This window comes from Copadichromis virginalis, linkage group LG13 (assembly GCF_057382275.1).
Source record: "Copadichromis virginalis isolate Kocher_CV1m ecotype Utaka linkage group LG13, C_Virginalis_male_GT1.1, whole genome shotgun sequence".
Classification (NCBI taxonomy): domain Eukaryota; kingdom Metazoa; phylum Chordata; class Actinopteri; order Cichliformes; family Cichlidae; genus Copadichromis; species Copadichromis virginalis.
This window is the reverse complement of record NC_140630.1, coordinates 20,731,717-20,745,282: the sequence shown is the minus strand read 5'-3', so window position 1 is coordinate 20,745,282 and position 13,566 is coordinate 20,731,717. Positions and strand designations below refer to the sequence as shown.

At 39.7% G+C, this 13,566-nt stretch overlaps 1 protein-coding gene across 8 annotated transcripts in view; it reads right to left on the bottom strand.

Annotated features, from left to right (window-relative positions):
* Positions 1-13,566, bottom strand: part of adgrb3 (adhesion G protein-coupled receptor B3) — a 116,610-nt gene that overhangs the window by 19,751 nt on the left and 83,293 nt on the right. For all 8 annotated transcript variants that reach the window (XM_085477946.1, XM_085477944.1, XM_085477943.1 and 5 more), the window contains 4 exons: positions 12,560-12,662; positions 11,996-12,039; positions 1,217-1,343; positions 123-226 (listed from right to left, as the gene is read on the bottom strand). In XM_085477946.1, the coding sequence (XP_085334072.1) occupies positions 123-226; positions 1,217-1,343; positions 11,996-12,039; positions 12,560-12,662 (378 nt within the window). The remainder of the gene's footprint in view (positions 1-122; positions 227-1,216; positions 1,344-11,995; positions 12,040-12,559; positions 12,663-13,566) is intronic.

Genomic DNA, 13,566 nt, shown 5'->3' with positions numbered 1-13,566 from the left:
AGAGAATTAACCAGACTTTAAGTTTTACCAGAACTTTCACCAGATTATGAAACATCACATAACAACTGAGAATTATTATTATTGTTTGGTTGAAATGTATGCACTTAAAGCGTTGCAGTTACCGCCATAGCACTGCGTAGATCACTGCCAATGTGATCAAGGCGAGGCAAGACAAGCCACAGCCAACTATCAATGTCACAGATGGGACCCCTGAGTACTCCATGGTCTGTAGGGATGACAGAGCAAGACGAACCAGTCAGTGGGAGGCTGGATGTGGTTCATGCAGGACAGTAAATCTTTATTATTGGCCAGAGAGGGAAGCAATCAAAACAACCACCACCAACAATATGAATAATCCACAGTGCGACTTAATTTACATTGAGGTTTTAGTTGCATGTGTGGGCTTGAAGCTTGTTTAGATACTTGCATAAAACTTTCCAGGAGATCATGTTGCAGGAGAATAAACAGTGGAAGTAATTATAACCAATGTTTTTGTTTTATGCTGTGTTTTCTCAGTCACACTTGGAAGTCAAGGAGGCTGGCCAATCGCGGGCCAGCCACTGAGGCTTCCTTCACATACACTAATGCGGTTTCCCATATTATAAACCATATTCAGTAAATCAAAGCTAGACAAAATAAGCACTTTGCTGCAAGAAAAATGATGCTGTATGATTTAGGCCTGACAGAGAGGAAGGCCACAGTGTAAGTACTGCATGTTCTCAGATTTAATTACTTTATCTTTTCAGGAAATTACAGGCTCCTGCTTCCTTTACCCCAGTCTAATTGCAACACACAATTGTGCTCAAAACACAATTTAAAGATCTCACCTGCAAGAATTTGTCAGCTTTTTTTGTGGACAGGTCAGTAAAGAAAACAGCACCCAAAAAAGGTGAACTTTATCTTTATCTCTTCCCTAACATGATTGATGAGGAGACACTTAAAGACAAGCACCAGCACGCACACACCCTCCCCCTCTGCATGCCCATACACAATCTATCTATCTAAGTCTATGCCCAAACTAGAAAATACTCCCCCCCACAATCTCCCCTTTACCACTGTATTACTATTTAACAGGATTAGCACACACGAAGATTCAATTTTCATTCTCACCAGCACACACACAGACACACACACATACACACACGAACAGGGAGCCTTTCTCCTTTACATGAGCTCATGAAACCCACATCGAATAGCAAATCAATAGCCTACTTACTATTTCTCTTGGTTGCTGAGCCAAAATGGCGAAGGTAGATACACGATCACATAAGCATTTTGTATGGGATGCATCTGTAAGCACCGTTTTACATCCTTTTGTGGACCAGGCTCCCCAAGAATCGTTCCTGCAAGGAGGAGGCAGAGGCAATTAGAGGTTTAATTCCAGCGGTGACACGACTTCACAGGACTTCTCGACATCGCTTCGGCGTTTTTATTTAATTATTACTAATATGACTCGAGAGCTGGAGAGATTGTTTCATAGAGAGAAAGAAGAAGAAAAAAAGCGAACAGACTAATCGACACGGCTCTGGTGTGGCTACGAGCAGCATTTCAGCTGGAGCAGATAGAGAGGCAGAGACGGAGGAGGGGGAGGACGCACGGAGCTGTCCAAGCAGACCGGTGCTGATTGATTCGCTATACGCAGATAAATACCAACGAGTCGAGTGATACAGAAAACAGCGTTATTTCCTCTTCACGCACAAGTTAAAAGCCTTTATATTTACCTGTTTGCCTCTCTGCGTGCTTTATATTCTTCTAGAGATCTTTTCCAAACGACTATAATCCTCTTCCCCCCCCCCCGGTTATCCTGTCCTTTTTTACCCCCCCCACTTTCGGCTGATTTTTCCCCCCCTCAGCTGTTTTAATTAGCAGCTTTTGAATGCTTCCTTAGGGGGATTTTCACCCTGGAAACGGTGGACAGCATCAGATTGATACTCTGTTCCTCTCTGCTGGTGTGAGGGGGGGAGGCAGATGCAGTGAAAAAATAAACGCACGCCGTCGCAAGGTTTGCTTATTCGGCTTCGAGTCTAGTGATATGACGGGAATAAAGGATGCTTTTGGGTCATTCCTGAAAGTCATTTTACACGAAAGTTGTCGCTCCCCGGCGTGAAGCGCTCCCCTAAAAAAACACCGCAGAACTAATACCACCCCGCGGAGGCAGCGCAAATGGTTGCAGCCAGTCCCCACTTCACACCACTAGTAGGTGAAATGAAAGGAGCGTCTCTCTTCCATTTGTCATTCACCCCCGACTCATTTTGTGCCTTCAGAAATACCATCCTTGCTGATTAAATATCACCGAGGCTTTATTCTGAACACAGCCTTTGCCGCAACACCCAACCTGACTTTTAGCTTCGTGCCGTCACTAGCAAACACCTGTTGTCCTGCAAGGCGCTCTGCTCACCCTACTACTAATTTTATAAAGCCAAGAAGAAGAAAAAAAGGGAAAAAGATGCATACTAGTGATTCAAGACAATATAAGACGTACTGGCTTTTGATTTGTTTAAGCGGGCAGTGGCTGCTGTGCGAGCTAATCCTGCTTTGTCATTTGATCAATGTGGCAGAAATATTTATTATTCCTGGAAGAGACCATGGAGCCAGTTGCAAATTTCCAGCCAGGGCCAACCGACACTGTGGGTTGTTTGTGTGTGCACAGCAATGAAACGATAAACGGATATCCTCCCCCTTTTGCTTCTCTTCTTAACTGGGCTGTGACCATTCTGTGTACACAACTGATATGTGCTTTTCAGCAGACTGCATGCTAAAACAAAAAGCATAAACCAATTAAGACAAAAACCAAAAGAAAAAGAAAGAAAGGATAAAAGAGAAAAAAGCGAATGACCCACTCATTAAGCTAGCATCAGCAGTTCTTAAAAAAGTTTAGTTATAAATTTGAATCACAGTTTATAAATAAATTAAACTATATGTATTTATACATACAGCAGAACCTCTACGAATTGGTCATATCAGAAACATTAATTTCTTCAAAACTGGTGCAAAATGAACGTTTGAAGCAAATAAACAACATGTCTACAAGTCACCAAAGAAGCACCTGTGGGTGAAATATGGAGCAAGTTTAGCCCTGGAATAGGAGTCATATGATAGCTGAGAAGGATTTTATGATACCGCACTGCTGATGATTGCAGAAGTAGTTCAATGTTGAAATTGCATGTTGGACTTTCCATCATTTTTTTTTGTCTGTACAGGTGTGTGGCTCTCCAGATGTTCCAGTTTCAACATTAAGATTAATGTTGGTTTAAGCAAGTGCAAATCTATTTACAGCTATATGAACCCAGTGAGAAACTGTACGCAATATCACCACGACTTTCTTTTTGCTTATTTGTCACACTTAAATGTTTAAGATCATCAAACAAATTTTAACATTAGACAAAGGACACTTAAGCAAGAACAAAATGCAGTTTTCAATGATAATTTTATTTATTAAGGGGGAAAAAATGCTATTCAAACCAAACTGGCCCTGTGCGAAAATATAATTACCTCCTAAATCTAATATCTAGTTGTGCCACCCTTGGCAGCAACAACCGCAATCAAGCATTTGATATTCAGATCATTATCATGCTCTATAATCCAAGTGTACTTGAGTTTCAGGGAACAAACTTGTGGCTGGGCATTCTCCTTCAGGATTTCTAGTAGAGAGCAGAATTCATCGATCCATCAATTACAACAAGTCATTCATGTCCTGACACAACAAAGCAGCCTCAGACCATCACATTACCATCACATACCACATTACCACCATCACCATACTTGACTGTTGTCTTTTCAATCCACAGATTATTTCTCCAGAAGTTTTGGGGATCGTCAGCAGTGGTTTTCTCCTTGGAGCTCTCCTGTGGATGCCACCTTCGCCCAGTCTCTTTTTTATTGTTGAATCATAAATGCTGACCTTAATTGAGGCAAGTGAGGCCTGCAGTTCTTTAGATGCTTTTCTGCGTTGTTTTGGACCTCGTGTATGAGTCATTGATGCACTCTTGGAGTGATTTTGATAGTCCGAACACTCCTTGGAAGCCTCAACACTGTTCCTAGTTCTCTCTTTTTGTGGAAAATGACTCTCACCATCGTTTGATGAAGTCCCAATGCCTTAGGAACCCTTCCAAGGTTGATGTGACTTGTTTTCTTATTTGTTCTTAAGTTCCTTTAGCTCATGGCATGATGTGTTGCTTTTTGAGATCTTTTAACCTACTTCACTTTGTCAGAGAGGTTCTAAAGTGACTTCTTGATTCAGAAGGTCTGGGTGTGGCTGCTTAAATTCAACTCAGCTTTCCAAAAATTGTGGTAAATTCCATTAAATTAATGATTTAACAAAGGGAGTGGGGTTGGGGAGATGTGGCAATTGTTTTTTTTAACAGTGCCAGGTAGGTTCAAATAGCTTTTTTCCCCTTAATACATGAAATCATGATTTAAAAACATTGTATTTACTCAGGTTATCTTTATCTAATATTACAAGATAAACATGTAAGTGTGACAAATATGCAAAACTAAGAAATCAGGAAAGGAAAACACTTCTTCACAACACTGTAGTCAGTACATCTTTGCACAGCTGCAGAGTAAAGGTTAGAAAAGAATCTTTTAACGTGACAAAACTGCTGTGCACATATTTTATAACAATAGTGCACACTTTTCAGCACTTTGGGTAATTCCTGTAGGAGAGTGATGAGGTACCATAAGGTAACAAGTAGGGTGCTATTACATACTCAAACTGATTGTCACGATCTAATACAACCTACTTTCCAATGCAGGCTTTCTTTTGACGTGACAGATTGACACAATGTGTGATGCTTTGTAACTTTGGGATGAATCCATCTCTCCCCTGGTGAAAACTCAATCCTTGGCATGATCTGTTTCTAACTTTTGACTTGTTAGATGTTTGCTTATCCTCTGTGCCGGGGGGAAGCTGACAGGAGAACAATCCCTGCCTGGGGATTTATGTATGCCACGTTTGATGTGTTGCCTGACCTTATTGGGGCTCGGTGGCCCAAGAATATAAAACATCCCCAAGAGAAAGTGACATTTTTGACCACAGTAAGACTGATGACATGACATTCATCACACACCAACTGCTGACCACTTTATATCCACGCAGTGATCTATTGACAACTTTACATCAAAACTTACAGGACTTAAAATTTCTGACAGAACTTGATGGGGCTCCGGTTTTTACGCAGTTCGGTGTCAAGCCGCAAGATAAGTGACAGCAAGAGTTACAAAGAAAGCTCACAAAGTTTTAAGCACATTCAGTATTTAAACCTTTGAGTCTTGCTAAACCACAACTTAACTTTGAAAGACTGAGCCCCTCTACACATCCTGTTACTAAATGTACACCTTACCCACATGTTTAGACATTATACTTACAGCATAAGTCAAACAGTAAATCTGTATCATTATTTTTAAGCCAACATGGTGGCGCTGCTGTATACGCTACATGACCATAGCTGCAGTTGTTTAACCTCACTTGTCACACTGCACATAAGCAAGGCTAACCGTATGTTTCTATAGGGATGCAAAAACCTTTAAATTCCTTGCATGCCCACATTAGATTAGGCAGACACCGAGATGGGAGCTTAAAGTGTGCCTTAGGCTATGCACTTAAGGCAATTTTATAAAGTCTTGAAAGACTGACACACAATGGCAGGCAGAGGAGGGAGGGGGCAATGCTGGGAAATGATTCCATCCATCTTGGATCTCTTGATGATGGGCAATTTATATCAGCCTGTGGGCCACATTGTGTGTGTTAACTGAGTGAAGAGAAAAGAAAAATGAGCGCATATTCTTGTGTATCAGGGAAATCGGATTAATCCCTAACATTCCCTGAGTGGGACAAGACCCTTCAAAACGAGGCAGACAAACAAGATAACGTGACACCTGTATTTATTAGTGAGGGTGTGACTAGCCCTACAGGTGCATACAAATGAAATGTATCGTGTATCTGTTTAATAAAATACACCAAGGGACAAGCATCACTACAGTTCATTAGGGTCACTGTAGTAACAGAGAGATTTTTTTTTCATTAGCAAACATTTTTATTTGTCAGTCTGGTTCTTCTGGGAGTCACAACCTGTCCAGGGTCTACCCCACCTTTTGTCATTTGCCTGCTAGGATAGGCTCCAGACATCCCTGTGGTCCTAAACTGGATACGTGGTTAAAAAAGTGCATGGATTGATGGAAAGCACTCAGTACAAAACAGCATGCATGAGTGACAGACAGAAAACTGATTAAGTCAGAGACAGCATGAAGGTGGAGGGGTGGTGGTGCAAAGTGGTTTGAAGATGCAGCAACTCTGTGCAGCCAATGAGACCTCCCTATGAGATTTGACAATTGGATGCCTAAAAGGGTATCATTTGAACTGAGATGAGCTGTTATCAGGTGATCTACCAGCATATCCGGCTGAGCTTGGCTTAATGGCCTGCCTGTTATCCTCAGTTTAGTTGACCTTTAGTGCATCCACTACTGTCTGCACTGTACTGCACTGCATCTACTGTCCAATGTTTGGTATTAAATACCAATATTTAAACTTTATGTGACTGGTAAATTTAAATTGTGTTGCGAACTGTAAGTTCAGACAGCCATAATTGAAAGTACACAAGTTTTCTTTGGTCATCTATACGAATATAAAAATACATCTATTATCTAAGTTAAATAATAATGGAGTCAGATAGAATTCCTGCATGCATAAAGTATCAGATAATTATCGCCTGCAAGGGGCTGGTGCATTAGTATTGCATGCCATACTTCACTGTGTGTACATGTGCATTACCCCAACCTCTGGCCCATGCACAAATGCAAAAATACCTTTTACTGTGAATTAATTCATAGTTAAGAGTCGTTATCAGTCCACTATCAGCCCTTGTTTGACTAAAGCTTACAATTAGAATTATTAAACATCACTCATACTGTCACTTCTCGCCTGGTGCCATCCTTTTGATTTCAGCCACCAGACATAAAGGCGCTTTCACCATTATTGTCTCTACATCTGCACTGTCAACAGTTTCCACTCAAAAGCAGCCCTCGGAAATTGACATAAATCTTTCCACATGGGTCCCTGAGACTAAATCTGATGAAGTGCGAGTCTATGGAGCGAATGTGTCTCTTTGTGGTCCTATGCTGTGAAAAAGCTTGACAGCTGCTGATCACAGATATGAAAATGTCAAATAAGATTGACGTCAAACAGGGGAAACCATTGGAGAGTTCTTCAAAACAACAACAACAAAGACAAAATACCCCCCAAAAAACCCCCAAACCTAAAATCAAATACCGCATTAGCTGAAAGATAAAGTGAGACGTGATTTTGAGTTTTACATGGCATTATGCTGCAGGCAGAGTTGACCGTGGACATGACTGAAGTGAACAGATACAGCATTATTCACATGAAACCAGGCACAACTAAAATGAAAGCAATGCTTATCAAATTTATTAGTAAATGTAAGTTCTCTCTTAGCAGTAATGTTACTGTTTGACTTGTCACAGATTTAATGTTATATTCAAAAACTAGGTTAGGCGTGGTTGCATGAACTCCGTCCCAGCTTCCACCCAGCTCATGGAGTAAACGACTACCACTGAACCACACAGACAAACTTGTGGATGGCGGCATCTTCTTTGTTGCTGTAGTAGATACATTTTGATTCAACACTTAAACACACCGCCATGAAGCTGCTGGGGTTTTTTTTAAATGTCCAAATGGAAAGCAAATGTTGCTGTTGCAGAGGTTTCTCTTGATTCATAGGATTTGGAGCAGTTGGAGAGTGTAGGGTGCAGCCTTTTTGGCTCAAATTCAGCTTCTCCAGATGTTTGTAGAACTCGAAGCAGTGACAGCTGCTTTCACACGTTAACATCTAAATGATTAAAAAGGTTTAATTTCTCAGGAAGTGGAGTGCTCCCGGTAAATTCTTGCTAAGAATTGTGCAGCACTTAGAAATGCCAGATAAATCTAATGAGGTGCATAATTTTCAGTAAAAGCTAAAGACGTGACTTGAAAGCGCTTTCCGTTGTAATCGGCGGTTTTGTTTTGTTTTTACACATAATTGTTTAAAACACGTTTTACTGCTCGAGTCCTTGCTATACTTTATTTTTGTTTTATTCGAAACTTGTGTCAAACACGTGTCTTTGCATGCTAGGAAAAAAGACTTTATCCATCAATATATTTGACTAGAAAGTCATTATTTAATATTTAAATAACAATAATTTCGTACTTCATTGTCTTGCTTAGAGTAAACACATTAAACAAGAAAATAACCTTGAGGGTGAAATAAAAGGCAGTGAAATTCTCTGTTTTAAAGATGTCTTAATGAAGGGCCAAGATGCTGACTTGTGAATCCTTATTTAAGGATCTGCAAATGTTCTCAGCCGTTTGATGTTTAGCTTCCACGAGACTCTGTTTGATAATCCGAGAAAGGGTCCTGAAGCATCTGCGATTAAAATGTCAAAAAGACACTCATATGGCTTTCCATGCACTGCTTCCCAAGCATCAGAGGATTTTTAAAAGCAGTTAATTGCAAGGCAACGTCAAAAGGCCAGAACTAGCTTGGAACGTCATTCTGCATTTTTATTTTTTCTACAAGTTTGGGGGCAGTAAGGAAGAAAACCGCCTAGTTTTACAACTAGTTTGTTTTTATATCGTAGCATTAGAAAGAGACAAGTCAGAACTGTAAAATAACCTTATGGTAGACTCACAGTGTCATATCACTTCTAAGATATTCTAAGATGGATTAATATATATATAGTTAAAATGTTATTTATGAAAGCTAGGGATAAGGTGAAGTGAGTTGTCAGGCAGATTAATTCTCCCTAAATATTTATTTTTGACCACAACAGGGATGTTAACTGATCTGAAGTCACTGGGTTGCACTTTTTATTGTTCCCTTGGCACAGTGGTGGGATATTGGTAATTTCGAGGTTATTTGAAAGAAAAAAAGAAAAAAAAATATTGACATTTGAAAAAGTAATAAAAGTGTATGCATCTGATATGTTTACACTCAGTGCTGTGGACCTGGAGACCGGAAGAGTAAATTTAAAAAAGATATTGGCTATTTTAGAACTCAGTGTGTGGTGTTTGTTTATATTTCTCTGTCGTTTTCAAAGCTAGCCAACTGCAGCAGATTCACCTATAGGCCTCCATAATAATGATGTGAATTGAGCCCTCACTGTTTTCAAGCAGTTTAATATTATGGTCACTACTTTAATATTACATTGGAAGTTAGTTATAGTCAATTTCAACATTTCATTATTTGTAAGTCTTATATAAATAAAGCCTATTCTGAAAGATTTGTTCACATTTGTTTAAAAATACTTTGATCGTGTAGTTTATGTTAAAGTCCAGCTCAGTGTTCACATAACCTGCACGTGGACCATAGCTCTCCACTTGCAAATGTTTTCTCTCTGCTAATTGTCAACATGAGCACTCTCATTTGGTTTGAACCAACATGGCTGACAGATGGCACATCATCCCCTCAATGAGTCCTAAGAGTGGATCCTATTGGATAATAGAAAGAGCCAAATGTTTGAAAAATGATTATCATACCATGGAGTCATTCAGTGGTGCTATGATTAAAATTACCTAATGTAGTATGGGGGGGAAAAAATCAGATAGTTAACACTAGGTTTGTGAAAGTCAGACAGAGAGAATGTAGCTGAGTTGTCCCAGTTGTATCATTGCTGTTCAAAAATAGACCAGCTGCCCTCAAATACTGTGATAGAGGACAGACCGCGCACAATTCAGATGCTATTTCACAGTGAAAGTAACAAGCTTTTATATGCCTTTGCCAGAGATCTGTTCATCCACTATTGCTGTTAGGTTGTACACAATTAAAAGTGAAACTGGAATCAAACATATTTCTAGTAAATACATTTCCATCCTGTTACAGGTAAAAAATAAAAATAAACAACAAACTGAACAAAAGTTCTACAAAACATGATCCATCCATAGTGTTAGTATTCTTATTTTAGAAAAAACAATACCGCTGTCCATGTTGAAGTTCTAAAAAATACGATTTCTCTTCCACTGATTTCAGGTAAGCTTGAGTAGTTTTCTATAATAATCCTGGTATTTTTGTTGAGCTTAAAAGACACATGTATCGCCCAAGTGGATGACGCAAACGATGGCTGTGCAGCCGAAATGCGACAGAAGGAGGAAAAGTCTTGTTTTTCCTATAACACATGCAGACAAATGCAGACAAAACTACAACCTTATTGTAGTACACCAAATGTTTTCTTTCTTCATTATGTGAAATGCTGGCTTGCGCCCACTCGATGATATCCATTGCAGACATTGTTGCCTGTAAATCCCTCATGCAGTTTGAGTTGACTTGCCTGCTGTTTGCAGTATCCAACCCTGTTTCATTTTTAGGTTTATCAAGTTTTATTGAACCACCCAGGAGCAAATCTTTCTTTGGATCCTGCCTTGCCATTTGCCCCAACAGCCACCAGAGTTCTTTCTCTCTCTCTTTCTTTTTGATGTCCAGCACTGGAATTCTTCATCAGGTAATTGCTTGTGTAGCCGCCTAAGCTGTTCAATCGGCCACCCCAACCATCCATCAGCCGCCCCTGCCAACACCCAGTGAAATGTCCATCCCTCAAATATTCAATAGCCTGTCTTCTCTGCGCCATGACTACTGGGCACTACCCCAATTGCTCCAGGTCTTAAGACTGGTGTCTGCCACTGTAAGACTCACTGATATTTAATTTGCTGCCACTTCAGAAGTATTTGCATCCCAGTTGTCTACCTGTCCTGGATCAAAACTACTGCCCACCAATCACAACTCTTCCAACCATCTTTTTTTTTCTCCCTAGCCTTGCAGCCACCCTCTAAACTCTCTAGCTCAGCAGATTTCCAGCCCTCAGGCCATCCATCTGACCTCTTTTGCCCTGGCCCCCCACCTGTTATGTGATGCTTCTTTTCTTTCCAGCCGTGAGGCAGTCTACCTGGCCTTCTACACTACCTCAGGGGCAATCATTCATGATGTCTTTTTGAGGCTAATTAACACGTACTGACACCGTGAACAAGTCTTATTGTAAAGTACGAAAAAAATTCCACTTTTGAGTGGAAATGATCCAACATGGGAAATCACGGGACTGTTCTGTTTGCTGCAGAGAAGGTGACATCAAATCAACACAAATGGCACAACAATCTCAAACACAGACACAGTTTGGAGGACTATGCATCAAGCAGCAAACAACTTATTCAGATAAGCAAAAGTGCAAAATGTAATGTTACTCAAGTCATTGGCTTTACATAAATGTAATATTTGTTGTATTCTTATGGAGTGTCACATTTCTACACCATAAAATTAAGCATTCTATATGAGCTGCTGTGTTTCGTTTAGGTAAAGCGGTTGTGTTTTGTGTCCTCATAATTTGTGGGAGTTTCCCTCCTGATACGTTATATAATTCTGCAGTATTTTTGACTGATGCTACGGCACCTTAGGCAGTGACTTTTATCAGCACTTACTGTAAAATGAATATCTTTAAGAAGTCTGCTGAAGCCTATACATGCTGCCTTTTAGTTTTGTATGCACTCAAACTATTTTGTAAAGGACTGGTATAGATATAAATGTCTCAACTGCTGTGAGACGGGCTATTTTCTAACTCATTAGTATTAGTAACTCATATTTGTTTGATTCGTGTTGGGTTCTGATAGAAAACTTGATGGAGTCATGATGACATTCACTAAACAAGAACTCTGCAACTTCAGGACCTCGCCATCATTGACTCAAAGTCAGTATGAACACAGGTTTAAATCAACACGTGTGAGTTTTACAGCCAAGCATTAAACTCATATGACTTACAACTGGCCTACCGTGTTGTTCGCTCTGAATGAGGTTTAATGCAGTTTCTTTGCAGTTCCAATAATGTTGTAATGGTTTACCCAGAAAAATGTATCACCCTGATTTTGAACATGGAAATTATCCCAAAAAAACACACACAGAAAACAATGAATACCTATAACAACAAAAAAAGTGAAAAGAAGTGAAAGTGCATGCCCACTTACAGTATGGTGCTGTCCCACAGCGCACAGTAAGGGTTCATTGTTCCCTGGAAGGCAGGAAAAGGACAAAATGTTTGGTAAATTATGATGATAACTCATCATCATTTTCATCACCACCATCATCATTATTATAAATCAAGTGCACGTTTGTCCTTTTATTTAGCTTTTTTGAAAACGTGTTTCATAGATCACACAAAAAAGCTTTGAACTCCACTACCACAGACACACACACGCATGCACAAATTTGCTGACACGTTCAGACTTACATGCACTTTATCTCAAAGATGAATAAAAAGGTCTGGATCATAAAAAGGGATTGTCCTTGTAATTATCTGAACGTAGTGCTCTCTCCCGACACAAATTAATTATCGAGCCAATTAACCGCCATTGTGTGTCAGCTAATGGGAGATGATACGTGCTGTGGTCTTTGTAGAACACTCAGCCAGCAAACAAAAACTCTTTGTGTAGTGTTAACAAAGGAACATGAAGGTCAATAAACTATAGATCCAAACTATATATAGTATTTACTGTGCATTTGTGTATGAACATTTTAGTTACTGTGCTTACATTTGCCAAGTGAGCCAGTTCAATCTCCAGGTGGGACTCAGTGGCCTTGGGCTCGGGTCTCACAGTCACAGCTATGACCTTGGAGTTCACAACTGTGTGGTTCCTGAATCAAACAGAGATGTGAGAAAATTACAAAATTAATTATTCAAATGTGTCATTCTGCATTTAGTCAAGACTCGAACAAAATTTCACAATAAACATGGCATGTGAAACAAACGGGGAAAAAAAGAGCTTAACATCGCATTCACCGGGAGAAGATCAAGTCAAAAAACCAAAAGAATTATAATAATTTATAATAAATCTTTTTACAAACATGGATGATAATAATTGCTGTATGTGTAACTATGTTTGTGCATAGGTAGCCATATTTACACATATGTGTTGTGATCTTTTTACTAAATGCTTCTTAGATGTCCTTGTCAATTAACATTTCAGTGTTGTTCATCAGTGTGGCTTATTTTTAAGTTTAGCTGTGTTAGCACGGTGCATGAATTTACACTGAGGGTCAACCCCCAGAGCAGAAAAATGAAGACACTGATGTGCAGAAACTGCATTTCCCCTAAGTGCCACTGGAGTATGGATCTAAAAGGGAGTCTGTCTAATTTTACAGCACTAAAAATAATATTTAGAAGCTGTTATTAAAAACAAAACAAACAAACAAATCAGTTTCTCCTCTCCTAACAATGCTGGGTGGGGTGATTTTTCTTCTTTTTCTTTTTCTAACTCATCCACCATAGTTGAATTTGGGATGTGGCTGCACTGATTGACAGCTGTCCCACACAGGCAGCTGGGGCTGACTGGGTGACATAATTAAACTGGATCCCTGCACTGAATGTGTGAGCTGTTTGTGTAGGTTTAATAGATTCTCTCACTAATCAGACCATCCTACAAGTCTGTGCTTCAGTTTTGATGAGTGAAATTCTAGTGTGCTAAAGCTCAGTTTCCTGTTCAGGCCCGCTTTTCAACTAATCAACATTCAAACTACGCATAGTGTAACCCCTGTTGGG